This window comes from Stegodyphus dumicola, chromosome 6 (assembly GCF_044657685.1).
Source record: "Stegodyphus dumicola isolate Sdum_Otavi_A_Nest chromosome 6, ASM4465768v1".
Classification (NCBI taxonomy): Eukaryota; Metazoa; Arthropoda; class Arachnida; order Araneae; family Eresidae; genus Stegodyphus; species Stegodyphus dumicola.
In genome coordinates, this window is record NC_140773.1 from 224398763 (window position 1) to 224426610 (window position 27848).

At 32.9% G+C, this 27848-nt stretch overlaps 1 protein-coding gene across 2 annotated transcripts in view; it reads right to left on the bottom strand.

Moving 5' to 3' along the window:
- The window catches only part of LOC118193862 (protein trachealess-like), a 568020-nt gene extending 540998 nt beyond the window's left edge, over window positions 1-27022 (bottom strand). Inside the window, exon 1 of one of the 2 annotated variants that reach the window (XM_085819599.1) lies at window positions 25446-27022. In XM_085819599.1, the coding sequence (XP_085675725.1) occupies window positions 25446-25528 (83 nt within the window). In that variant the 5' untranslated portion in view covers window positions 25529-27022. The remainder of the gene's footprint in view (window positions 1-25445) is intronic. The other variant, XM_085819600.1, reaches the window with a different exon arrangement.
- Window positions 27023-27848: the final 826 nt, after the last annotated feature.

The window sequence follows — 27848 nt, forward strand, 5'->3', positions numbered from 1 at the left end:
GTGGTCCTTATCAGCACTGCACGTGGTTATAACTGGATTTTTAATCAGAGTTGCACTGGCCGCCTACTTTTCAATCCGTTCAGTGGTTGCCATTATTTGAAGTTCAGATTCTGAGCGTGAAGGTGCATTTGCCCCTCGCTCCCTATTTTTAACTTCGCTAATTTTTCTTGTCTTTTATGCTTGATCAGATAGCCTGGCTCAGTAAAAGTAGGCGGCCAGTGCAACTCTGATTAAAAATCCAGTTATAGCCACGTGCAGTGCTGATAAGGACCACGTGTTTCTGAGATTCCTTCCCCTTTATTTCTTTCTCCTGATGAGGAGGGACCTTTAGCTGCCCTCGAAATCGATTGAGTATTTCAATATATTTATGATAAATACAAGGTTGTTTTTACAATTTTGAATGTTATTTTAATTTCTTATTTTGTAAAATTTAGAAATTTTTGTGTAACAAACTTAACGATCTGAAAGCGAGGAGTGGCAACATTTCTCGAAATGAAGCAGATTTTTATCTCCAGCGTGCAAAACTGTTGCCTTGAGAAAAAAATGGAGGTAAAAATAAACGTTTTCAGAGTTTATAAATAATATCACCGCTAATTAAAATCATACGAAGAAGAGAATGGTCGAAATGGCTTCCCACGAATTTTTGCAATCTGGGAGTACCGAAATTCAAATTCCCTCCGTTCCGTAGGAACAAACAAACAAACAGACAAACAAGTATAGATTTTAATAGTACAGATTGCTTTAGGTCTTTCAGAGTGTAATGATTAGATCTGATCTGATCTAGTGCAGTTTTTCCATTTATGAAATTTAAACTCAATTCCAAACCACTGACAATATGACAATTTTTTAACTCCGACCAACTCAACTACGAATACGGTTAATTCAGCGGATCTTGGATGCTAAACCTGTTAAACTAACCACTATGAAAAGACAAAAGAACAACTTTATTTTGGAGCAGAGTTTAATTAAAAATGCTTAGGTTGCTTCTTGCCTAGTTTTGAGTTTTATATTAGTGTGTTTCTCTTCTTATTTTTCACTATTAAATGCTCAGGGAAACTCAAGCTCGTTCAGTTTGACATTAAGAATAAAACGAAGTGTAACGTAAAATCAAAAAAATCTTTGTGCGTCTCCGACTGCAATTTGAGTGGTACTTAGTCCCAAATTGTCAAACACTTTCTCCCCTCCAATAACAATAAAGCTTTGATAATACTGGCTGATGAAATAATATTTTTGCCTAATTCTGCTAATCATTATATTTAACTTGCTCAACTTTTTTCTCACTGATAGCTGATGATATTCACTAGCAGTTTTAGTTTCATATGAAGAGAAGTATCCGATTTTCAAAATTCTTTAATTTACATTTATTTAATCTTTAATTCATCTTTAATTTACATATCATATATACGATTCCATGAACGATTAAATACTTCTCATCACAAATAGAACTGATTTGAATTTTTTGGTGGACTGTCACAAAGCAAGGCTGGCAGTTATGATTCAGGTGTTGCGATTTTAGAGGATCAAACTGCTCTAAAGTTAAAAAAAAGTAATGCTTGAATTCGTAAAATTAAAACAGCAATAAAAATATAATAAAACCTGAAAGCTTTCAAATGTTATATTACGTCTGAAGGGGCTTTTTTTAACGTTTTATGTGTTATCTCTGTTTATTAAACATGATGTTCAAAAACAAAAAGCACAAAATATTTTAAAAGCATATTTCCGATACACAGTTTTGCGCGCTGGGGATTAATTTTTTTTTTTTTTTTTTTTTTTTTTTTTTTTTTTTTTTTTGTACAGTGTTGCCGTTGTTTGCATTGAAATCGTCGAGTATTTTAATCAAAAATTCGTTAAGATACAAAGTATGAAATAGATAATAAAACAAATTTGAAATTGAGCTTCCATGTTTCGGTGGAGGATTACGTTATTCAAAATTGGATGGCTTTAGGTACCGCCGTTTTTTCACAGTACGAGAAACATGCATACATTCATGCAGATTCTTCATTATTTAATTTCTTTAAATATAATACAGAGTTGCAATAGTTGGTGGCAACAATCTGAAAAGGGAAACTGATGTTTGCAGTGAAAACAACGTAAAATGCCGTTTCGAAATTAATAGCCATTCTGGGCTACTGCCCCTTAGGGCTAAAAAAAAAAAAAAAAAAAAAAAAAAAAAAAAAAAAAAAATTAAAGAACGTAAAACGTATCTTTCCTTTTTTCACATCACATTATGATACAGCATCATTTCGTGTAGGAGATGCTGATCTCGAAAGGTTTTTATCTTCCCTCGCTACGTAAGATACTTAATTAGGCTTTCAAATTAAATCTGAAAGTATTAACAAATTGCGAAATATTTAACTACTTAGTAGCAGTGTGCGGGCTTCTTCTTATTATATTATTTTTACCGTAACTATTTCTGTAAAATATGCATGCATGTGATGTCAAATATTACATGAACAATCGCCTATAAATTTTTCGTCATTGGCATTCCTTTGTTTAACAATTGTATATCATTAGTATATTCTTATTTTATTAATCCACGTTTAAAAATCTTATTATTATTCATTTATTTAATTTACTAAAGGAGGGACCTTCCAACTTTATGCCTTGATAATTAATTTAAAATGAAATATCATACAAAATATTTGATATCAAAAATTAAAATTCCTCTCTCTCCTTCCAGCTTGCCTTCGTGGTACCGTAACACCACGAAGCGCGTATAGGTGGTACGAAGCGCGTATACGTGGCGCGTACGTCCCTAATCTCATTCCTCTTTAAAAGGGGGAGTATATAATATATTTTCTCTGTCTTGTTAGCATGCCTTCGTAGTGTAACGGTAGCACACTTGACGCATATTCGAGAGGTCCAAAAAATTCCTAATGACTCTGAAACCGTTTGAAAATTCTGCCTGAAAATCATATATCCAAGTATTTTATTTATTAACTAAACTCCGAATAATTATTATCGAGAAAGCCTTAATTCAAATATATTTCTTATAAAATAACTTTTTAATTATCCAATGAATGAATGGTTCTGGTTCTATGCTGCTATACATTTGACTGGATTTCATCATCATTTTGAAAATACTTTCGCTTTACTGCAACAGAACAGATAAAATTTCTTCCCTAATTTAACCTATGTGATAATGGTTAAGATAGAGAACAAGATAATTACTAAAGGAAATTCTAAAATATGATAAAGAATCGCTCCTCTTCTTGGGAATACTTTCTGGCCCATCACAAAGAACTCTCTCGCCCACAATGCCTGACCATACGCTGGAGAACTGATAAATGATATTCTCAGATCCCACATCTCTGGACCACATTTCGACCCCTATGTAATCATTAGGACGATGCTACCTTTTCAGATTATCATAATTCCGCCATCCACATACGGGAATCCACCGCCTACCCCTTAGAGTACATCCTCAAAACTTCTGTGGGAATTTGCCACTTGGGCACAACAGATATGTTCCACGAAATAGAACCAAGAATTACTTATATAACGGAGCGAAAGAAGAAACTTCGGCGTATCTATGTGACACTATTAGGGGGGTCTAGGGGTCTAAATGACAAAACTTAATGCAATAACGATCTCAAGAACCTTAGACATTTACTTTTACTGTAATCAATCGAAATTTACATTTGTGGTAGTCCATATTCACATTTATATGCTAAAATTAGACATGAATGAGCACAAGTACTGATTTAAATAAATTTTTAGAAAAAAAATTGATATGTGATCATTTTTACTTCCTCGTACGAAGTAAAGAAAGTATTGTAATCGCGAAAAATTTCGCGTATTATAGTTAAACGCAAATATCCATTTTGACAGCTCTCGAGTTCATTTGAAAGATGTTTTTCGCGTGATATCTCTACGTATGGACAGAATAAATAACTCTTTTTTTTTCCAAAACGGATTGTAAAATGAATTTGAATTGGATTCAGAGGAGATTTTTTTCGTGACATCTGTACTTACGTACTTACGTACCTAATTTGCATAACTCAAAAACAGAACCTCAGAACGTTGAAATTTGTATATGGAGCTGCTATAACATGTAATTGTACCAAAATCGGTCGCACCGAAACTATATATATATTTGTTTCAAAAGGAGAAAGAGTAAATTTAAATTAAATTTAAATAATTCTCTTGCGCCATTGCTGCAAGGAAGGAAATTTGAATTCAACAAACATTCTGTATTCGTAAAAAGCAAATTAAACGTTAATGAAATTTAATTGCAAACAAATAAATGATTAATTATTACTGCGAACTAATCTACAAATCATTTAAATTCTGACAGCATATATAAATAAAGTGCAAGTATCAAAATCCACGAACAAATATATAATTTCAAAAAAAAATTTTAAATCCTAAAAAATTACAAAAATTCATAAGTGAATAATTGTTGAGCAGGCAGGAGACATATATATATATATATATATGTGTGTGTACATATATAGTGTATATATATGTATAACCACTGTGTTACCCTGTTCGGCGAGCTGAGTTTTTATATTGTTATAAGTTGGTGAATCGTACATTTTTTTGCTTTAGAATTAACTGAATTATGTTGTTATTATGCTCCGGTTAAGGTTTATACGCCTTTAGTTAATCTGCATGCAATAGTTGTAGAATTATCCGAAATTTAAAAGTTATTCAAGAGCTACTAACCCTAACGAAGCCGCCATTTATGTACATTAGAAAATCTTAGTAAAATAGTGAATTAAATCAGTTACTACACGAACTTTTTTTTTTTTTTTTTTTTTTTTTTTTTTTCCGAGTGAGACTAAAAGTTAACTTCCAGTTTTATGCTTTGAAAATTTGTCTTCTTGCTCACTTTTTTAATGCTTTTAACTGTATTTGATGTTTTATATTTTACTGTATTTTAAAATTTTTAATGAAAATGCGATTTTACGTATTTTTGCCTTACCGCGAAGTGAGAACTGAATTTATTGAACGAGAAATCTATCTTTAATGCAATTCGAGGAAATAAGTTTAAATGAAATGCGCCAAAAAATGTGTATAATTTAATAGGCTGTACAAGGTAGTCATGTGGTGTCTATATCGGATTTTTTAATCTTAAACTATTATTCAGTTTTTATGCTACATACTACTGAAAAATTGATTATGGTATAACTAACACTTAAATTATCACAGAGATATTATTTAGAAATTAACAGAGGCAGAATAGGTACTTAATCATGACATAAATTGTATTTAGAAACTACCAGCATTTAGGCTTCCTATTCGTATCTCCGAAACATTATAACGCATGAAAAGTTTTTGATCATCGACATAACCTCACATTATAAGGTATTTCTCCCGCCTTCTTGGCATGCCGTCGTGGTGTGATGGTCTGCACGCTGGGCGCGTATTCCAGAGGTCCGCGGTTCGATTTCCGGCGACGGCTTTTGCTCAGTTTTCATCTCTTCGGCTTTTTCAATTAAACTAATGTCTCTACAGTGGCACCCGAACTAAAAAAGGATGTGGATGATGATTCTCCACACGCAAGATTTGGCGATTGGGTCCCCTAAAAAAACCCCAGTCACCCTTTAAAAGGGGGGTATATAAGGTATTTCTCCCGCCTTCTTGGCATGCCTTCGCGGTGGGGTGGTCTGCATGTGGGCGCGTATTCCAGAGGTCCGTGGTTCGATTCCCGGCGAAGGCGTTGTTCATTTTTCATTACTTCTGCTTTCAAAAAGTACCTAATGTCGCTACAGCATGATCGCCATTTGTCATGTGTAAGTCATATTTTTAAAATGGTAAGAATTTCATAATAATAATTATGATAATGATACCAAACATCAGTTCTAAATTGTTCATACAGCTGACTGAGCTAATGTCCAACTGGTGGATTAAGGCAAAATTCACAAGAGTTTTCTGCTTACGAACAGGTATGCTTCAAGAAGCACTTTGTAAGGAGAAGCTGATTCATATCTAACTTAAATATGATTAGAGATAGATAGATGGATTTAATCACAAAAATCGCATTTGATCAATCAGGAAAATATACATAAAACATCTTCATTAAAAATAGTAAAATGTAGAAAAACCTAAAACATAATACAGTTAGTAAAAACAATTTTTTGGATTAAAATTTTAAAGTTTCTAGGTCAAAACAAAAATTCGACCAAATTTTCATTGAATTGAAAATTTTCAGGGAATCGAAAGTTAAATTTTGGTCCCACTGGGCAAAAACATACTTAAGTTGGTGCACCAAATGAGTTTATTCACTATTCTACTAAGAGTTTCAAATGCAAACAAATGGCTCTCACGTTAGGCTTAACACTATTTTAAATTGTTGATACTTCTACAACTATTGCATGCAGATTAAATAAAGGCGTAAAAACCTCAACTGGAACATAAAAACAACGTAATTCAATCAATTTTAAAGCAAAAAATGCACAACTTACTAACATCCAAGAATAAAAATATTGACCTCACCGAGTTGGGCAACTATGTTGGAATACAGTATGTATATATATATATATATATATATATATATGACATAATAAAAACAAGGAAAAAGTCACGACACGGTTGATGTGTAGTTATCCTACACTGAAGAGAAAGTATTCTGATTGCGTTGTAAGCTAACGTGGTGACTTCCTAAGGAAAACTTGGCAGTCGAGGCGATTTTAATTCCATTTTTATTTCCAATTGACATTATGTAGCCACAGATCCCTTGGCATCCTATCGCGCCTGTTCAAGAACATTTACATTATTGATATTTTTGCATCAGGAAGCGTAGCGCAATTGCGTCCAAGCACAGCACAAACAGAAGCTGAAGTGCGTAGTTATGAAAAATGGAAGCACGCGAAGAGAAAAGTTTTGGTTTACAATGGTAGTTTCAGTTCCCAATTATTCCGTCAGAGCCGCGCAGGCCATAGAATGATCTAGAAATGATGCAATACAGAGAAGTTATTGTGATTTTTAGAATAGAATGAGAATTAATGTTTACCGTTAATTTAAATTATAATTTTGATTCGCATATTTTTTATCTTGCATATATATAGTGCAGCTGAGTGCAAAGAAAACGTGTGGTGAAGACTATATGTTTTGGCAGTCCTTTAATATCCAGTGCACTTCGTATTAAAATAAATTACAGAACACACCTTTGAAACATTATTATAAATAAAATGGTATATATTATTTGATAAAAAGAAGCAACTATTTTCCCCCGATTTATTAATCAGCTCAAAGAAGATAATCCAGAAGGGCTATTAGTCAGTAAATGGCATTTTGCGTTGAATCACCCTAAACGTCTGAATCACTTTTCAAAATGTTGCCACCCAATATTATCGCCTTTTATTATATTTAAACAAATTAATTAATGAAGAATTTGTAGGAGTGTATGTATGTTCTCGCATTGTGAAAAAAAAAACGACAGTACCTAGAGCCATCCAGTTTTGAATGACGTAGTTCTTTACCCGAGCACGGGCACCTGAAGTCCAGAATTTTGAATTTCGAATATGTTTTATTATCTATTTCATATTTTGTAAAACGTTAGCGAATTTTTGATTAACAAACTGAACGATTTCAAAGCGAGGAAATTCTAAAGGTATGCTACTTTTAAATATTTTTCGATATTGTTATAGAATTTTATATTTTTTAAGAGACAAGAAATTGATATTTAATAAATAAAGGTAGCTCACAAAATGTTAAGAAACGCCCTTTTGCGCGTATTATAAAACCTGAAAGCTTTCAGATTTTTTTTTTTATTTGTTCTGTTTGTTTTGTTATCAAGCGTAAATTTTCAAAACCAAACAAGTTCGTGTTCATTCATGAAAGAGATATGTAAAGAAAACCAGTTCAAGATTTATAATCATATATCGTCTGATTGCTATCAACTTCACTTTCGTAAATGATGAATGACATTTAAAGTGGTATTATTACACTGAGTATGGAGAATGTAAGAATTTTAGGTTAATGATACAGACTGAAAGAGAGATACAGGCAAATTATACAGTCTTGTTGCCAGCTAATTTTATTATGCAAGAAGGTTACCTCGTGTTTTTCTGTTTATATTTTTGCAATAATCGGCTTTATTATTTTTTTATCTTGCTATTTCATTTGATTTATCACCAACTTTCACACCGAGTTTCATTTATTTACTTTCGTTGTTTACAGTTCTGTGCAAATATTAGAATATATGACTTACTTTCAACTTACTTTTTGCATTCAATTTATTTAATTTTATCTGAAATGTTTCAGATTTTAACGTTCGCCCAGAAGCGTTTGTTAAGGTTTGTACGTTCTGGCTGATCTCGTAATCTACCATTTTGCCATTTTGTTGTTACACTTACTTTCACGAAGGAATTTTTTTTTTTCCTTTTTAGCTTTATTATTAACCCTTATGCCATATACAATTTAACAGCAAAACTACAGAACTTTTAACAGTTGTATAGCAGTACACATATAGAATTCATGATCCAGCGTTAAGTATTGGCATAATAGTTTTCTGGGTTTTTTTTTTTTTTTTTTTTTTTTTTTTTTTCAGTATTTTCTGAGTTTGTCATATCTAAGCCCAATTTTTTTACTATGATGGCTTTACAAAACAATTTGACTTTTAATTATTAACGTTTTCGTGTTTACTTTATTTGCGAAACATCATCACGTTCTTGGTCCTTATGTCACATAAAATTCGATTCAACGGCAGAATACCAAAATATTTAAAAACAGCATATCTTTAGAATTTCGATAGACAGTTTCGCAAGCTGGGTATAAAAACGATTTTTTTTCGGTACAATATTACCACTATTTGCTTTGATATCGTTGAGTTTGTTAATGAAAAATTACTTAAAGTTTTACAGAATATGAAACAGATAACAAAACAAATGCGGACTTCCAGGTGCTCATGTTCGGGCGGAAGACTACATTATTCAAAATTTTGGTGATCACAGGTACTTTCTCATCATGCGAAAAACATCTGTACATTCATGAAGATTCTTCATTATTTAATTTCTTTAAAAGTAATACAGAATGGTAATATTTCGTGGCAACGATTTGAAAAGTGAAACGCCGTTTTGTAGTGGACGACGTAAAATGCCAAAACGTACCTATTCTCCCTAATTATTCTTGCAGCACACTTAAACAACAAAAACTTTACATAAACTTCATCATTTACATCCGCCTTTTACTGAATGTATATAGTATGCATATTTCCTGTTTTTGACACAGAGCTTTACCTAAGTTTTATTTTAGAACCCAGGCAAATGAGCTGTCTGCACAAAGCGTTTTAATAATTTACTTCCAATGGAAAGTGAAATACGAGACAATATCCCTCAAAACAATATTCTAGGTATTCCTAGAATTACGTAAATAATCCTCGCGTACTTTGCCATCATTAACTAACCAAATAAGCAAGAAATGCAAAGTCTAACTTTTCAGGGACTTTTCACTAGGCTGTATCTCATTGAATTTAAAACTTTGGCGGGGGTACTTCCATGATTCCAAAAGTCAACAAACGGTTAAAAAAGCTCGTATCGCCCGCGAATCTGCAATCGGTTGCTATGTGATTTGCATAAAATTCCTAAATTTTTAGGTTCCTCTTCTCCAACAAACTATTCATTATTTAATACTTTAGCGACATTTATGTTTAGAAGATGGGGTTCGATAAGAAGGTGTCTTGATTTGTTTTGTGTGATTATGGCAAAGCCTGGAGGGTTGCCTTCGTGGAAGACTTCCTATGGGAAACTTGCTCGTAGGCACGTTACACATGGGGGGGGACATTAACACCAAGTCGGGCTACATTTCCTGGCAGCTTCTTTGAGCACATGGGGGGGGGAAACGAAAACGCTCATGCAGCCGGCCTGTTCGCTTAAAAAAATATGGAAAACCTATCTTCTTTGAAAAATCTCCCTTGACAGCAAGATTCGGAGACTCTGGCTCGATTGAAGTTGCAAAAGAAATGGTCACTTTAACGTCAGCACATGGAACTGAAGCTCTTGAAGATTTTCTTTCCTAGCTGATATCCAAATCTGATACATTCTAAACTGATATAGCCTGTTGTTAAGTGCATACCTTTTTTTCAGCTCTAATTTCAGTTTCTCGTGTTCCACAAGGTATACCACGAGGCTTATACAATTACGTTATACCATTAACAACATAAATAAACAAATGTATAATAACATTGCAAAGTGGGAAAAGAATTAAACCAGTCTGCTTCGTACGTAAGCCTTATGCATTTCAATAACAAAATAACAAAAATTTTAAAAGCAGCAGAGAATACGTTTAGAATTCCCGTTGCAGAGTTAAGTGTTAGCATACATTTTCTCTAATTTGTTTTACTCTTTTCTCAGTTTACCATATAAATATTCATATTTCTTAGTAAGCCTGCTTGCAAAATTCTTTGTCTTTTAATTAGTAACGTTTTGTGCGTTAACTTTATTTAATAGATATCCCGTTGTTCTCACTATCGCCTCATAAATTTCAGTTTGATAATCAAAATTTTAAAAAAATCTCAAGTATTAAATTTGAAATTCGGACTTTCAGGTGCACATGTTCGGGTGGAAAAAATGCGTTATTCAAAACATGATTTCTCTGGATACCGTTGTTTTCCACAACGCGAGAAACATATACACACATGGAGGTTCTTCAATATTTAATTTCTTTACAAATAATACAGAGCCATAATATTTGGTGGCAACAGTTTGAAAAGGGAAAAGCCGTTTATAGTGAACCAACGCAAAATGCCAAAACGAAATTAATAGCTCTTCCGGACAAATTGGCCCTTTGAGCTAAAATTATACAAGAAACATAGTCATTTTACGTAGATCTTTGTAGATTGAGTACTGTGGATCACCGGTCATTATCGTATGTCATTTGTGTTCGAAAAAAAAAAGTTCTATATCTCCCGTTTTACTGGGCCGACTGACAAAATTCAAATTGCGTTTTTCATATCTCGAAAACGGGACTTGGCACATATATTAGATTTATATATAGCACTATTCTAACATAGGTATTTTGACACAAAATCGGACTTTTTTTTTTGAAAACATACCAATGTGTTTCCGTATTTCGATTCTACGACTCAAATTATGCCTAGATGTTAAATTTTGTACAATTTGGTGCGAAATTTACGGAGAAATTCAAAAATTTATCTCAGCGAAATTTTTTCCGTTTGGCCAAGAATAATTCACTTGGCGAACCTCTTAATGTATCGCAACCAATTTTCCTTTCCCTCCCATGAATTTGGAGCGGAAAAAAAAGACACCTCGTTCCAACCTTTTTACATTGTGTATGAACGGAAAAAAAGTCACATCGTTTCTACTTCAAAATAATTTTAGCAAAGTGTTTAAACCACATCTGGTGTTTTATCGCTTTCAACAAATAGGCCAAGCCAATATATAAATTCACGTACATCTTCGGGAATTTTGAATAAAAAAATGTAATTGTTTTTTACAGGTATGCTTAGAAATGCGTCTACTTTAAGATGATGGTAAAAATTTTATAGATTATAATTCAAAATGTTTTTTGAAAAAGTTATTAAAATTATTTAAAAATACAAATTTTAAAAATAAATCATAAAAAAATGGATGAATTTTATTTGGAAAGAATCTGAATTTAGAAATATGAAAGGAAGAATCAAATAAGCTTAATAAAAAAAGACAGATTAATAAACACTATATACCAAACTCAATTAACACTGAGGAGCTAAAATTTTGAGAGCTCATTTTTTAAAAACGACTCGTGCGATTTTTATAGAACTTGGTAGTTTGGAGTCATTTAAGTCTTAGAATGGAAATATGGGGGAAAAATTATATGTTATTTCAGAAAAAGTCGGATTTTGTGTCGAAATACCTATATTAGAACAATGCTATATATAAATCTAATACATATCCTAAGTCGCGCTTTCGATACATGAAAAACGCAAGTTGAAATTCGTCAACCGACCCAGTAGAACGGGAGATGTAGAACTGTCCCACTTTTTTTTCCGCAGTATACATCGCAAATTGAATAAAACGCAAGGACTGCGTTTAAGGACTGCTTAAGAACCTCTTTCAGAAAAGATTCTACTAAAAAATGGCAATCTGAAGAGAAGCAAATCTTAGGAAACTGTCCTAGATAACTCTTTAGGTCCTGATGTCAACCAATGCGCAATTGATTAAATCAATAAACCTTCTTTTATGTGGTCAATTAGGTCTGAAAAGAGGGCAAGATAAATTCTTTTCATTTTCCGTCCCAAATTACGCCAGAGGACAAATGTTTAGAAAACGATAAGGAAAAAGCAACGGCGTATACCACGGAGAAAAATGCAAAGCTAAAGGCACGAGAGAATCATCTGCGTACAGCTTCCAGGTTTCCTCGTGGAACGTTAAGTTTCCTACACAGTGGCAAACTGTATATTTATTCGCAGTGATAAATGACGCGTTTTCCCATCATTCCCTGTTTTTCTGGACCTCGATTTCTCTTAAAATCACTTTCAGGTGTGTGAAAGAGGGGAGGACAAGCGATAATTTCCGTTGTTCCGTGGAAATATTATTCCGGAGAAGGAGGAGAAAATTTTCAAAATCGCGCCAAAAGATAGATTAGTGAAAGGGGGATATTTTCCGATTACTTCGGGGGCGTTTTTTGATAAATTATCATCCGAAGAGAAAGGGAAGGTTAATGAGGGGGTGCGCGACGTTCACCGCAGTTTTGGGAAATGATAATGAGCTGCGGTTCTCTCGCTTATTGGATTCGAAATAGAATTTCCATTCATTAATTCCATCATTCGAATCGTACTCAGCTACTGTTGCACGAAGAGGAAAAGACATCTTTCGCCGGCAAAGATTGTTTGCTTCCGAAGAAGTTGCTTGCAAAGTGGGGGGGGGGGCTTAATTTTTCTTTTACAAATGCTGCCTATTCCACGCAGAGGATAACTATTAGATTCGTGAGAAAGTAATTTCGTTTTCTTCACGAGCAAAACTTACGGCATTTACCATTAATCACTTTACTAGAAGCAATAATCGGAAATACTTTATAAGGTATTTTCTCTCGCATTTTTGCATGCATTCGTGGTGTAATTGTACCACACTCGGCGTGTATTCGAGAGATCCAGGCTCGAGTCCCGGCGAGGGCATTGCTCATTTTTCACGCCCCCATCTTCTAAATAATAATATAACATGACTCTATAGTGGCGTTCAGATATATTAAAAAATCGTCTTTTGGAAATTTTTTTAACTGCAGCTATAATTTTGAAAGTGTATATTATCGTCTGCTATTTGAGAATTTTGTTTTCATGCAAAATGGCGCTTTTAAAGAAAGAATGGATGGAAGGCTATATTTGTGCTTTTTCCGAAGAAAATTATTCGTATCTAGATTTAAAAAATGCTGTGAAAGCCAGAATTTTTCGGTATCTAAAGCTATGATAGATAATAATGTCAAGAAGAAAGAAAGAAAATGTCAAAGTTTGGCTACAAGTGAAAAACGTTGTTCCAAATTGTTCCAAGAAAAAACGGAATGTTTATAATGTTGCAAAGGTAAGATTTGAATGTTAACTCTTAAATGCATGTAGTTGCCATTTGGCAACATACCCCTATTTAGTCATGTAAATCAATTCAAAACATAAATTTTAGCTTATTGCATAATGTAACCAATTAGGTACATACTGTTTACATTTATAGTTTTGAAAGTTTCATTGTGATGGCACCACTAACGGTGTAACCGTCATTATTGTGAGTCGATGTGTAGGGTGTGGACATCCATTGTGTTTACGAATTTTTGATTTTGTGTTGGTTGTTATTTTCATGTATTTAAAGTTTTAAAATTGTTTGAACAGTTGTTTGAACAGGTATGTATTATTATAAGATATTTTCCCCGCCTTCTAAGGATGCCTTCGTAGTATAATGGGCAGCACACTGGACGCGTATTCGAGATGTCTGAGATTCGAGTCCCGACAGGGCATTGCTCATTTTTCATGTCTCCTGCTTCGAAATAACCTATGTCTCTATATTATTACGTAAAATTTTATCTAATAATAATGTCTATATACAACAATTTTATGTAATAATAATGCCTATATTATTACATAAAATTGTTATTACACAAATTTCTGATCATATGTTTTTGTAAAAGTTAGTATTTTTTCAAAAATTGGAATAAAAATTTAGTTTAGAATTTTTTTTAGTGTTTTTCCCATTTTATTTGATATCAATTCTAATGCCTTAAAATAAAAATTCATGCATTTAAGTGTTAAAAAAATCCGTCAAGTCAAAGAACAGTCGTAAAATCATTAAAATGCTAAGTACCAATTGTTAACAATGTGGTTTTAGACTAATTTCATTTTATTTACATAAACATTTTACCTAAAATTTTTCTGTTTTATATACTCTATTTCATAACCCTTATTTTTCAATATCTTTCTACACCCTAGTTTTCTGGCTCGCCAGTGGCCGAGCGGTAAAGATGCTGAACACTGGTAGTTCGGTCCGAGGTTCGAATCCCGCGAATTCTGCATGGGCGTTTTCGTGGTTTTCTCCATGTGTAACGTATATACGAGCCAGTTTCCCTTAGAAAGTCTTCCACGAAGGCATCCCTCCCTTTAGGCAGATAGCCCTCGTGTGCTTTGCCATAACTGATTAATCCAATCCAATCCATTTATAGTTTTCTAATTATCGAATGCTGATCTGAACTTTAAAAAGGCAAAAAATATATATATATATATATATATAATGTGCATTGTCTTTCTCCACGACATATCTTCGAACGCAGAACGCGCTGCAGAATTCTTTACGGGAAACATTTGTCTGGACAGAAAAGTGTTGTCATAATAGATGAATCTTGGGTGCTTTTAAATGACTTCAATAAAAGAAGATCCATGTATTACCATCAAAGAAGAGAAACAAATCTTAAATCATGGTTCAAAAAATCTAAAGAATGTTTTCCAAAGGGATTTATCATGATTTCTGTTTTTCATATAACGGCAAATTAAAAATAAAGTGATTGGATAAAAATATTAAGGTCACCTCCATATATTATCAGGAACACATTTTACACCCAATTCTCAAACATGAACTATCCTTCTCATTACCAACAATGCCTTTACCAACCAATCAATCTCTTTACCAACCAATCAGTAAAATTGCATCAAGACAAAGCAAGCAGCCTAACGTCAAAATCCACTGTTAATTTCTTCGAAAAAATAGTACAAGAAACTGGTATCAAGGCGTACTAAATCTCCTGACTATCCACATGGATTTTTGTGTTTTTGGATTTTTAAAAAAAAATTGATTGTTCACACGTCGATCTAAAAGGACTTTCGAAAGCTGTTCAAGGTTATTTAATTTAATTTAATTACGGCAAAGCCTCGAGGGCTATCTGCCTAAGTGGAGGGAAACCTTCGTGGAGGACTTTCTAAGGGAAACTGGCGGCTCGTATACACGTTACACATAGGGAAAACAAACATGAAGCCAGCCCGTTCGCTGGATTCGAACCTCGGGCCGAACTACCAGTGTTCAGCGACTTTACCACTCGGCCGCTGGTGGGCCTGAAAGCTGTTCAAGAGGAATGGTACCAAATACCTCTTCCGATACTACAAAAGACTTTATTGCCTTGGAAATTAGGGTGTAGAAAGATATTGAAAAAAAAAAAAAAAAGGTTTATGAAATAGAGTATTTAAAATACAAACATTTTAGGTAAAATGTTTATGTAATTACAGTGAAATTAATCTAAAAATGTGCGAACAGACCTAAAATACAGTAGAACTCCAATTATCCAATTAACAGATCTAAAATTAACAAAACTCCAATTAACAGATCTAAAATACAGTAGAACTCCGATTATCCAATTAGCAGATCTAAAATTAACAAAACTCCAATTAACAGATCTAAAATACAGTAGAACTCCAACTTTAATTAAAATGCAGTAGAACTCCAATTACCCGAACTTAACGAGGACTGGACCTCATTCGGGTAATCAAAAATTCGCATGATTGGATTTTTTCGAGAAAAAGGTTCTACCTACACTTTACTGTACAAGGTATTTCTCCCGCCTTCCTAGCGTGCCTTCGTTCCAGAGGTCCGTGGTTCGATTCCCGGTGAAGGCGGTTGCTATTTTTCATCTTTTCTGCTTCCAAAAATATACCTAATGTCTCTACAATATAAACGTTCATTTTCCTTGCTTTGCACGTGGCGCTGTCATTTCGTCTGTTACTTATTTAAAATTTTCACATTGTTCTATGTCTTAAAATTAGAAATTAATGACCTAAAACTGCAACAGTATATATTACAGTAAAAGTGAAAAAATTGACAGTTTCACTCACGTGTGTGTCGGATTTGCGCAATACTTATGGGGTCCTATAAAATGTTTGTAAACATTATAGGGTCTTGGGGGTCGCGAAAAAAAATCTCAGTAATAAAAAGGGCTCGCGACTGTAAAAAGTTTAAGAACCCCTGGCATACATTATACTCGAAAACAAGTACACAAGTTACGTATAGTGACTTATGCATCAATCGAGCAAAACTGAATTACGTCTCTAGGATACAAACTGTTTGCGAACTTTTTTTGACAAAATTTCCATTTTAGCATTTCAGACCTTTAATTACCTGGTTAATTTAAAATTTTAAACCTTTGATGGAAGTATATAATTTTAAATTTGGAGATTATATTCTGGAGTCATAACAAATTGAAAAACGAATGGTTTGCATTTGTACGTAACATATCAGTTTAGAAAAAACTGTTTCTGATACTAAAACATTAAGTGACAAGCATCTTGAAGCCAAAAAAAGAAGAAAAAAGGAGAAAAAAAAATAAATCTTAAAAGCTTTTACGAGTAGATTTTATATTACGCCCAAAAGGGCTTTTTTTTTTTTTTTTTTAAACGTCTTGAGTGTTAACTTTATTTATTAAATATCGCGTTCTTCTCACTTAAACCACATAAAATTCAATTGAACAGCAATATCGCAAAATATTTAAAAACAGCGTATTTTTAGAATTTCCGATACACAATCCCGCGCGCTGAAGATAAAAATTTTCTTTTCGTACAGTGTTGCCGTTGCTCGCTTTATAACCGTCGAGTTTGTTCATCAAAAATTTGTTCAAAAAAAGTTCTAGAAAATTTGAAATAGATAATAAAACAAATTCCAAATTCGGGCTTCCAGTTACCCATGTTCGGTTGGAGGACTACGTTATTTAAAATTGGATGGCTCTACATACCGTTGTTTCTTCACAGTGCGAGAAACATTCATACATTTGTGCAGATTCTTCATTATTTAGTTTCTTTAAATATAATGCATGGCGATAATAATTGGTGGCAGCAGCTTGGAAAAAGAATCGACACAAAATGCCATTTTGAAATTAATGGCCCTTTTGGGCTAAAAAAAAAAAAGAAAAAAAAAGAATTAATAGATATAATGTTGAAATGAAATTTGAAAAGTACTGATAATTAGTCAAAATAATTTTTAATGGAGATCTTATTCGCCAATCTTATAGAATTCGTGTTTTAAAAACACACTGGCAGTCTTCGGTATTCATATGTAATCAACTCTTGGTAATATTTTGCATTAATTAAGAATGAAAAAGATTGCCGTTTAATGAATATTTTTTATAGCATTAAAACGTAAGTTTCAACTGTGAAAATTTTTAAATTGCTTTTGCAAAATTTCTTTCGGCATACCAAATATAACAAAATTATTAATTAAAGACCTCAGTAAATAACAAAAGGAATATCATTGAATGGCAATTAAGGAAAAAAGCAACAACCTCGAAGCGTTCAAATTTAATTATGAAGCGATCCCTCAACGTCAGCTGAAAATGATATCAAATATACAAATTTTTGAAGCTAAATATCTGGATCAATTCTTGTCGTACGAGAATGACACTTTTTGCATTCTATTTGTTACAATGATATAAAATTTTCGTAACTTAAGTGCAGGGATCGAAGGAGCATATGGAAAGATAGATAACCTAACTTTCCCCAAACAGATTTTCTTTCAATTTGAGAGCGATAGAGCATGAATATTTGTGTGATTTAAAAAATTTTTCTAATTGGAAAAATATGTTTACGGGTAATGGCAGCAAAAAACAAGCCATGTACTTGTTTTTGGCTACCATACACTAGCCTTTGGGAAATTGGTATACGCATTCTAGGGAACGTATATATATACACTCTGTTACCCGGCTAGGTGAGCAGTGATTTTATTCTTATATGTTGGTAAATTGTGCATCTTTTGCTTTTAAAGTGATCGAATTATGTTGTTCCGGTTCAATTATGTTTCGGTTAAGGGTTTTATGCCTTTAATTAATCTGCATGCAATAGTAGTAGAATTATTCAACAATTTAAAAGTTTAAGCGATGCTAAGCCTAACGAGACTACAGTTTTGGGACATTTGAAACTCTTAGCAGAATAGTGAATTAAGTCAGTTTGTGCACCAAAAAAGCTGTCTTCCTGCCCGCTGGCCGAATTGTTTCCTTTTTTTTTTTTTTTTTTTTTTTTTTTTTTTTTTTTTTTTGTAGAAACTATATTCTTAATTGTAATAATAGTTTATTTAACAGTTTTAACTGTATTTGATGTTTTATGTTTAACTGTATTTGGTGTGTATTTGGTGTTTTACAATTTTTAATGAAGATGTTTTGAGTTTTTATGTATTTTTGCCTTGCCGTACAGTCGGAACTGCATTAACTGCATGAGAAATATATCTGCAATGAAATTCGGGAAAATAAGTTTAAATGAAATGCAGCAAAAGCATGTTTATAATTTAATAGACCGTACAAGGAAGTCGTGTGGTGTCCATGTCCCCCCTTTTTTTTTAATTTTCTCTGGAACCTATTAAGTTGTATTGTTTAAAGCAAATCATATCGATATTGTTTAAAGACAATCCAGTGTTGAAATATTTCACATATGAGGCAAGCATTTTATCTAGAATTAGGTGCAAAACAGCATAGAAACAGAAGAATGTTTTTTATGTTTCATATATTCTTATACTCGTTGGCTGCATTATTAGAAGTTTATGGCATGTTAAATTACCTTCTCATGTAAGAATACACTTTCTAATTTCGTTAATGTTATTTTATTTGCTAACTCTTACATATTAGGCTGTTTCGCAATACAGTTTATGAAACTACTTTTTGAAAAATTAAGCTGTTCATCAAAAGAATTGTTTTTAAAAAATATTTCTGTTTTTGAATATATTACAGCATTCGCATAATTGTACCTAATTACAGCACGCCAAAGGGGAGAAAAAACTGCTTTTAAATCACAGGGGATTTCTTAAATTTTATTTTTTCTTCGAAACTGTCATAAAATATACACAGATTAGAATTTTACGAAAGCAAGTTGTTTTAAAGTATTTTTAAATTATCCAGATGAAAGATTTTTAACAGTAATCGAGCTCGTAGAAAGCTGAAGTTAATTCTTAACGACAAGTATCAGAATAAGAGACCTTCATCAGTGGTCTTTTAGGGAAATATGCCCAGTTGTGACAAATGGATGACGACTGAATAATAGCATCTCGGCGCGGTTTTGTTTCCCGTTGAAAACGCTGCCTGCGGGAGTTTTGAGTTTGATTTGGTATATCTGATTACGGCAAAGCACGCAAGGGCTCTCTACCTAAGAGAACGGACGCCTTCGTGAAGAGCTTTCTGATGGAAACTGGCTAGTATATACGCTACACATGGGGAAAACCACCATATATCCAGTCGGTTTGCCTAAAATTGAACTCATATTGGAACTACTAGCGTTCAGTGATTTCACCACTCGGATATTGCGGGTTTTTACCTTTTCTCCATGATGAGAGACAGTCACTTTCTCTTAAATTGTTTGCCCTGTTATTGATCTCTAAATGCCTTACAGATATGTCTGCTAATAGAACAAATAGGTTTCGTAAAAAACTTTATAAAGCAAGCTATCATATTTACGTTACACGTGAAGAAAGCTTAAAGAACTGCCTTATGGAATGAGCCGGTTCGTTGGGATTCGAATCTGTTCTGAACTACCGTTGATCAGTAGTTATCAACTTCGCCAACAGTGGGTATTATTCCTACAAAAAGTCTTTCAAAGGGATCCCTTCTGTTGGAGATAGTGTCCGCGTTCTTTGCACGATCAGATAATTAATCAGAATGAAGCATTAAAGGGAATCGGAACCCCGTATATCGACAATGTTAAACTGGCGATTTTCGATGCACCTTTTCTCAAAATCTACTGTAGATACACGTTTGAAATTTTTTTTGTAATGAAAGTACACTTATCTGTTTGTACTGAAATGAGCTTTTTAAACTTTGAGTTTTAGAGTAATTTATAGAACATTGTATTAGTCACAGTCAGAGCCAGATTAAGACTTCATAAGGCCCTATGAGACCCTTTATAAGTTTGTTAGAATATATTTTAATACTACTTATACTACGAGTATATTTGAAATTTTAGGGGGGTCTTAAGATATAGTTTATATAGTTTACTCGCAAATCCGGCCCTAAGCACAGTGAAATTTAGCACTTTTCTGAAAAAAGATTGTGAAATTTGTTTTCTTAGTTTATCAACAAAAGCTCCTTTAAGTAAATATTAGGAAACGTAATAAATAAGCCATAAAAAATTTACATACCTTTGAGCAGTAGTTCCTGAGAAATGGTATATCCAATATTAAAAAAATGTAGAAAAATGCATTTTTATATAAAAATTCTCAATTAAAGCATTCCATTCATAAATTACATTTTTTACATTTCTAATTTTCTTAGAGATTAAAGTATGCTATTTTTTTAGAAAGTTAAAAGTGTAGAGAACTTGAAAATGCAAAAATCCCAAATCACCATTTTTGGTTTGAAGATTTTAGCTTCCAACATCCCTTAATCCTGTGCGGCACAGTGTGTCCGGTATGGACACACCTAAAAATTTCCTTCTTTACGCACAGAAAAGTTGAATGAAAAAAGATTTATATTACTATAGGTTACTCTGAACCTTCTTTATTTATACTAGATGGCAGCTCAACACAAACCAGTCCATATATTTTAGCCATGTTTAGTTTTTTATGACCCTCATTTTTCAAAGAAATCTTCCAGATTTTTTAGTGTATAAAAGGAATTGTTTGAAAAGAAATTCCTATGTTATTTTTTGGCTGTATGCTAAGCTCCTTGTTCGATATTAGTTTTAAATTTTTACCTTGAAATCTTGCTTCAGATCAAACGGCGAACCCTCGGTGTGCCCAGACCGGGCTCACCGATCATCTAGGACAACTGAGAGTCTGTATTCTTTGTTTCTCCGCATCTCATTGCGGATAAATCAGTTCATTGACAACAATGCTCGTTTCAGCACTATTTTTCCGAAACTATATCACATTCGTGTAATTTTGCAGACTTCTTGATAAATAAGCCCTAGGTTACATGATAGTAAATAGTTTACAAACTTTTATTTAATTAATATAATTTTGCTTGTGAGATAAAAGGGTGGCAATCCAACAAAGTGTAACGTATTTGCGTTGCTACTCTACCAACATAATTCCACTAAGAAATGTAAATTACCGCAGACAATTATCCGCAAAGAATATCTGCAGACGATGCGCGAGCTTAAAAAATGTTTTTCCAGTTCTGTAAGTTTTGACTGATAAAGTTGTTGTTCGTTCAAAAATGGCGAGAGTTCATTAAAACTTCATTACAAAACATAATTCTAATTCCTATATATCCAAAGAGAAGTTTCGACAGCCAAAATTTATACGATTATTCGCAAAGAATATCCGCAGACGATGCGCGAACTTAAAAAAATGTTTTTCCGGTTTTTCTGTTAAATTTTGACTGATAAAGCTGTTGTTCGTTCAAAAATGGCAAGAGTTCTTTAAAACTTCATTACAAAACTAATTCCAATTCCTATACAACCAAAGAGAAGTTTCGACAGCCATAATTTATATATTAAATAGATTTAAAATATGGTGAGTATTTATAAATCATCGATATTTTTATTTATTGGACTTGCGTTATTCCTTAGAAATACAATAAATATACAACTCTGATTTTTATTGATTCAGATTACATTTGAAGTTTTAATTATTGCAGAATAATATAAAAGAATTACGTTCTATATCAAAATACTTATTGCTCTTAATAGAATTTATTACTAATAAAATGTGTGCATAATTTCGTTTTTGAGTAATAATATTTGAAATAGTTCATAATGATAAAAATTTTTGAAAAAAAAAAACCTATTGCGCCGTTTTAGGAACTTAACTTGTACAATATTTCCATACTGTTTCCTCAAATAGCAATTTTTAGCCCAAAGGCGCTATAAATTTCGTTTTGGCATTTTGCTTCGAAAACTTTAAAAGTCCATTTCACTTTTAAAATTGTTGCCACACAATATTTATCTCCCTGTGTTATATTTAAAGAAATTAAATAATGAAGAGTCTGCATAAATATATGTATGTTTCTCGCATTATGATAAAATGACGGTACCTAGAGCCATCCAATTATGAATAACGTAATCTTACGCCGCATATGGGTATCTCGAAGCCCTAATTTGGAATTTGTTTTATTATCGATTTCAGAATCATAATTATTATGAATCGATTATCTTATTATCGGTTTCATTTGACACTTTAACACTTTAACGAATTTTTGATGAACAAGCTCAACGATTTCAAAGTGAGCAATGGCAACACTATACGGCGGGGGAAAAAACATTTTTATCTCCAACGCGAGAAACTGTGCCATTGGAAATTCTAAAGATATACCCTTTTTAAATTATTTTAGGATATTGCTGTTGTATTGGATTTTATGGTTTAAGTACCAAGAACATAATATTTAATAAATAAAGGCAACATACGAAACGTTAAAAAAAAGGTTCCTTTGGGCGTAATATAAATTTTTATTTATTTATTTATATTTAGGAAGCTATGGTTATGGAATGTTCTTAAAAATTTTACTAAGAAATAAGTTTGCGGAGACATGGAATATTGAACACGGAATATTGCATAAATTAAGCTTCTAAAACAGCGCAATATTTTTTTTTCGAAAATTTGTAACATTATGAACTATTTTAAATCTTATTTCTCAAAAACGAAATGTACATTTTATTAGTAATAAATTCCATTAAGTGCAATAAAATTGTGATATACAGCGTAATTTTTAATGTATTTTTACATTCTGCAATAATTAATAGTTCAACGGTAATGCGAATCAACAAAAATTAGAGCTATATATTTATTATAGTTCTAAGACATAATTAAGGTAAGCAAAATCAGTAATAAGTAAATGTTTATACCAAAACAGTTAATTATATTTAGACCTGAATTATCGAGTGACAAATTTTAAGAATATTGGAGTAAGATAACATTGGTACTGTTTTGTTATCGGGACCGGGTTCAGAAATGTATGTATGTTTACATGTATATATAGATGTATGTCTTAACGTATTCGTGTATATATGTATGTACATACACGTAGACACATACACACGTGCACATATATATGCACGTAGACACATACTTACGTGCATATATTCCTGAATCTGGTCCTGATAATAGAAGAATATCATAACATCTTTACCTTTCCCCCTCTCCCATCAAAGAAGTTTCTTTTCTTTTATCCTGTAACATTTTAATTCATATATTCATTAATATTTTGTTTATAGTGAACTAAATATATTTGTTGGACAACGCGTTTATTCGCAATTCGAAACTATGAGACTTTTCTTATAGGGTTACTAAAATGAAATAATAAACGAAAATATTAAAAACATTATGTGTTTCGTATCCCAACTAAAACTTGACTTATTTATTTCGATAATTAGTTGTTTCATTGTTTGATAAATTTTCCTTATTAAGATTATGTTTATAATTCAGCTTAATATAGATATGGTAACTTGTAATAGTTTTAATTATTGTGATAATAAAGGTAAATTTTATTTCAGGCGCTATCTGGGTTTTCTATTTTCAAATATTCAAGCAACTTTTTAAAATTTTTTATTTATTTTATTTTATTTTTGTTCAAACATAATGAAATACAATACTATTTAGCAAACAGGACTAATACATAAATAAAACCTTTTCCTCGATTTTCGAGATTATATATTATATAGGTAATATTTTTCTAAAATTAAACATTATGTATAGCCTGTATGTTAACTCATTTATTAAAAAATAACCGTACGTAAAATAACTGAATAATAAAATAGAATTTTTGTAGAAATGTTAAACTCCGCTCCTGATATATGAAATGCACTACACGCAAAAAGTTTTAAAAAATAACAAATCTTTGCCCCAAAGTGCTGTAAGAGCCAGATTAGGCTTTTATTATGTAACTGGACGGTCAGTGTGATTCTACGATCAATTAAATTTCGTTCCATGTAATCATAGAACATGTAGAATGTCTATGACTACATGGAACGAAACATGAGGAACATGCATGGAACTTAGAGGCGCATTTTTATATAGTTATGTAGAATGCTTTTAATATCTGGAAGATCAGGGGTTTTAGATCTTCCAGATATTAAAAGCAATCTTCTAGATACTTCTAGATCGTTTCCAAAACCTTTTGGGTTGCAGCTGAATGAAAATATTTTGGGTATTGTAAACTATAATATATCATATTAGCGGATATCTGCATGATAATTTTTGGCGAAGATTTTGTAATGACTTAATTTATTCATATGTGTAACTTAAAACATCTTTAAAATCATAATTCATCTTAATGTCATAAATCATAATTCATCTTTTATTCTTTATAATTCTGAAAATGGTGACAAAAATTTTGATGGATCAAAATTTTGCTGAAGATTTATCAATAAAGTAATTCATCCGTATGTGTAATTTAAAAAGAAAAATCTTTAAAATTTTGAAAATGATGATAAAAATTATGATCGAAGATAGTGTAATAAAGTAACTTATTCACATGCGTAATTTAAAAAGTAAAAACCTTAAATATTCTGAATAGGATGATAAAAAATTTGACCGAAGATATTGTAAGAATGTAATTTAAATTCTGAAAATACACTAAGCTTTAAGAATGCAGGCTTTTTCGTAGGACTGGAAGACAGACTGCAGATACTCTGCGAATTATGAGATCATTTCCACTGATTAAGTTTTAGCGTTCTTAACTTCACAAGACTTTTTCATGATTCGTTGACAGATTCTTATTTTACCAGATTATGAACCAAATAAAATGCAAAACACCAGTAAGCTTAAATGTAAAATACCAGAAATTAACAACATGATAGAACAAATATACATTTTTGAAGCAATTTTACCACACTAATTTCTAATTTCGCCAATATAAAGGAGGAAAATGAAATGCAAAGGAAAACTTGTTACATGCGTAAATAAACATTGCTTTAAAGTATCTGTTTCATTAGTATTCGAATTAATGACAAAAATTATGCGACAATAATTCGAGAAATATCACATGGATTCCATGTGCATTTAAATAAAGTTTCTCTGTTAACTTCTGAAGCATTTAAAAATGTAAAATTTAAGGATCTGCATCCAATGCAAATAGTGTATTACCAATAAATCTTCAAGTAAGTGAAAATATAAAAGGAAATTGCCACTTACCTGTAGTAAGGATGGTAACCTTGCGCCGTAACATGGAGGTCCATAGGTAGGCTTCCATACCCGTCTGCCACTGTGGGCTGCATGGAACTTAGAGGATCCGGGGGGTAACAACACTGACAAGCGAGGGTGGCTGCCGAGGCGGGATGTCCGAAAACTTGCTGAGGATGATGCCGCAAGGCCTCGCCTCCGGCTCGGTGCCGGCCCAGACTGGGGTCGGCGGCCGCCAGCTTTGTTTCTACCGTAATCCTGCAGCCGACAGTTTCATTGCCTTTCAGAAACACTTTCAGACAGCAAGAGTTTTCAGTTCAGTTCATGAAGAACCTCCAGTCGGTGGAAGGAAATGCCATAATTCTTTATCGCAGAAATTATAAATAAAACTCAGACTCGAATAAGAAAAAGCGAATTGTTCTTAAACGTATGCCCAGTGGCGAGGTCTTTAATTTCTCAAGTCTCATTTCAGGGATATCTGAATATCGGTATCCATGTCCACTCAGTTTTTCAGTCGAGATAGTTATCCAGTTCATTTACTTACAAAAGAAACATCGCAGTAGTTTTTGCTAGAATATTATTTTCAGTTATTATGAATGTTTTATTATAAACGTAAATTATCTTCCATCACTAATTTATTCAGTTTCTTATTTATTGAGGAATATTGCGCCAGTTCCTGGGCGAAGAATTCTAGAATTTCGACCCCTTTCGAATTTTTGCGACCCACTGAATTTATTATATACAGCACATTTTTATTCTTTTAATAACCACTGCAATTCAATTGCCATATAACTTTTTTTGTTGTTTTTTTAACGAATGCTAATTAATAAGGAAGCAAATCGATCACATCACCAGTCAAAAAGGGTCGAAAATGGCCCATCAAATATAAGCAAAAGAAAAGAGATTCCACCGACATTCTTCCTCACCAAGATATAATTGAGATCGTATTCATCGCTGAGATATAAACATAAAACCTGGCTTATTTTGTTTTGTTTACCATTTTTAGGTTACAAATCCTCCGCAATTTATTGGCTTTGGCACATCATTCCTGCTTCAACAATGGAAAATTATCAGAAGCTTCTCGGTGTCCTGATAGTTGCACGTGAATTAACAAGAGGTAAAATCATCGAATGTGCAGCAACGAATTATTGATATGGGCAAATAGCACACCCCTGCCGATCGTGGAGGTTCGTCGGCGCACTGTCCGCACGTGCCTTCCGCGTGACGCAAGCTGGGTCTGCCGTCAGTGGGAGCGGCTCGTCTCAAGATGCCCGTGCAAAGGGGTCGATCGCGTATGCGCCAATCCGAGGCTCGGGTTTATTATGTGCGGCGCTTTTTGCTACTCTCTCTCCCTGCGTGCACTGAATGCTTGGCCATGTTTACGTTCGGGCTTGTACCGGTTTGCTGCAGCGAGAACAGAAAGAGAGACTACTCCTAATGAAGGAGCCTGCTGGAGGAGCGGAAAAATTGGCCTTTCGTTCTCCCTTCGGAGTTCGTCCTGGAAAAGAAAAAGAGAAGGACACAAATTAAATTTCGTGCGATAAACAAATGCAGAGCGACTCCAGGAGAGACAAATGAGACGGTCTCCTTAAAGATTTATTTCCAGCATTCCTACTTTCCGGGAAGGGAAACTGAAGATTCAAAAAGCACAGACTTTCTACAACAATGCTATTTCGCTCCTTCAAATTACCTCATAAAGCAAGAATTTCGAAATTGAATAGCGTTTTTCCATTCACTTTAACCGTAGGAAAAGCATTATTTATTGAGAATTACTTGGTCAGACACTCGCCGAAATGATCATAACACTGGATACTAAAATTTCGGTTGGGTTAGGTGAACTGATTTAGTCGAAGCATGCTACAACTATCTATCTAAGGGAAAGGATACCTTCTTAGAAGACTTTCTAAAGGAAACTGACTCGTAATTACCTTACTCATGGGGAAAACCGCTAAAAATTCTATGCCAACCTGTACGCCGGGATTTGAACAAGGTTTAAACAAAACCAGTGTTCACAGGTCTTATTTGCTGAGCCACTATGAGCCCATTAGAAGTTTTTTTTTTTTTTTTTTTTTTTTTTTTTCCAGCCTAAAGAGGCAATTTGCCCAGATGGGCTATTAATTTCGTTCTGGTCTTTTGCGTCGGTTCACTTTTCAAATTGTTGCCACCTACTATTAGAGCCTTGCAATTTAATTAAAGAAATTAAATAATGAAGAATCTGCATGAATGTATGTATGTTTCTCGCATTGTGGAAAAAAACAACGCTATCGAGAGACATCAAATTTTGAATAATGTAATCCTCCGTTCAAATATGAGCATGTGGAAACCAAAATTTGGAATGTGGAACTTGTTTTATTATCTATTTCCTATTTTGTCAAACCGTAACGAATTTTTAATTAAGAAACTTGACGATTTTAA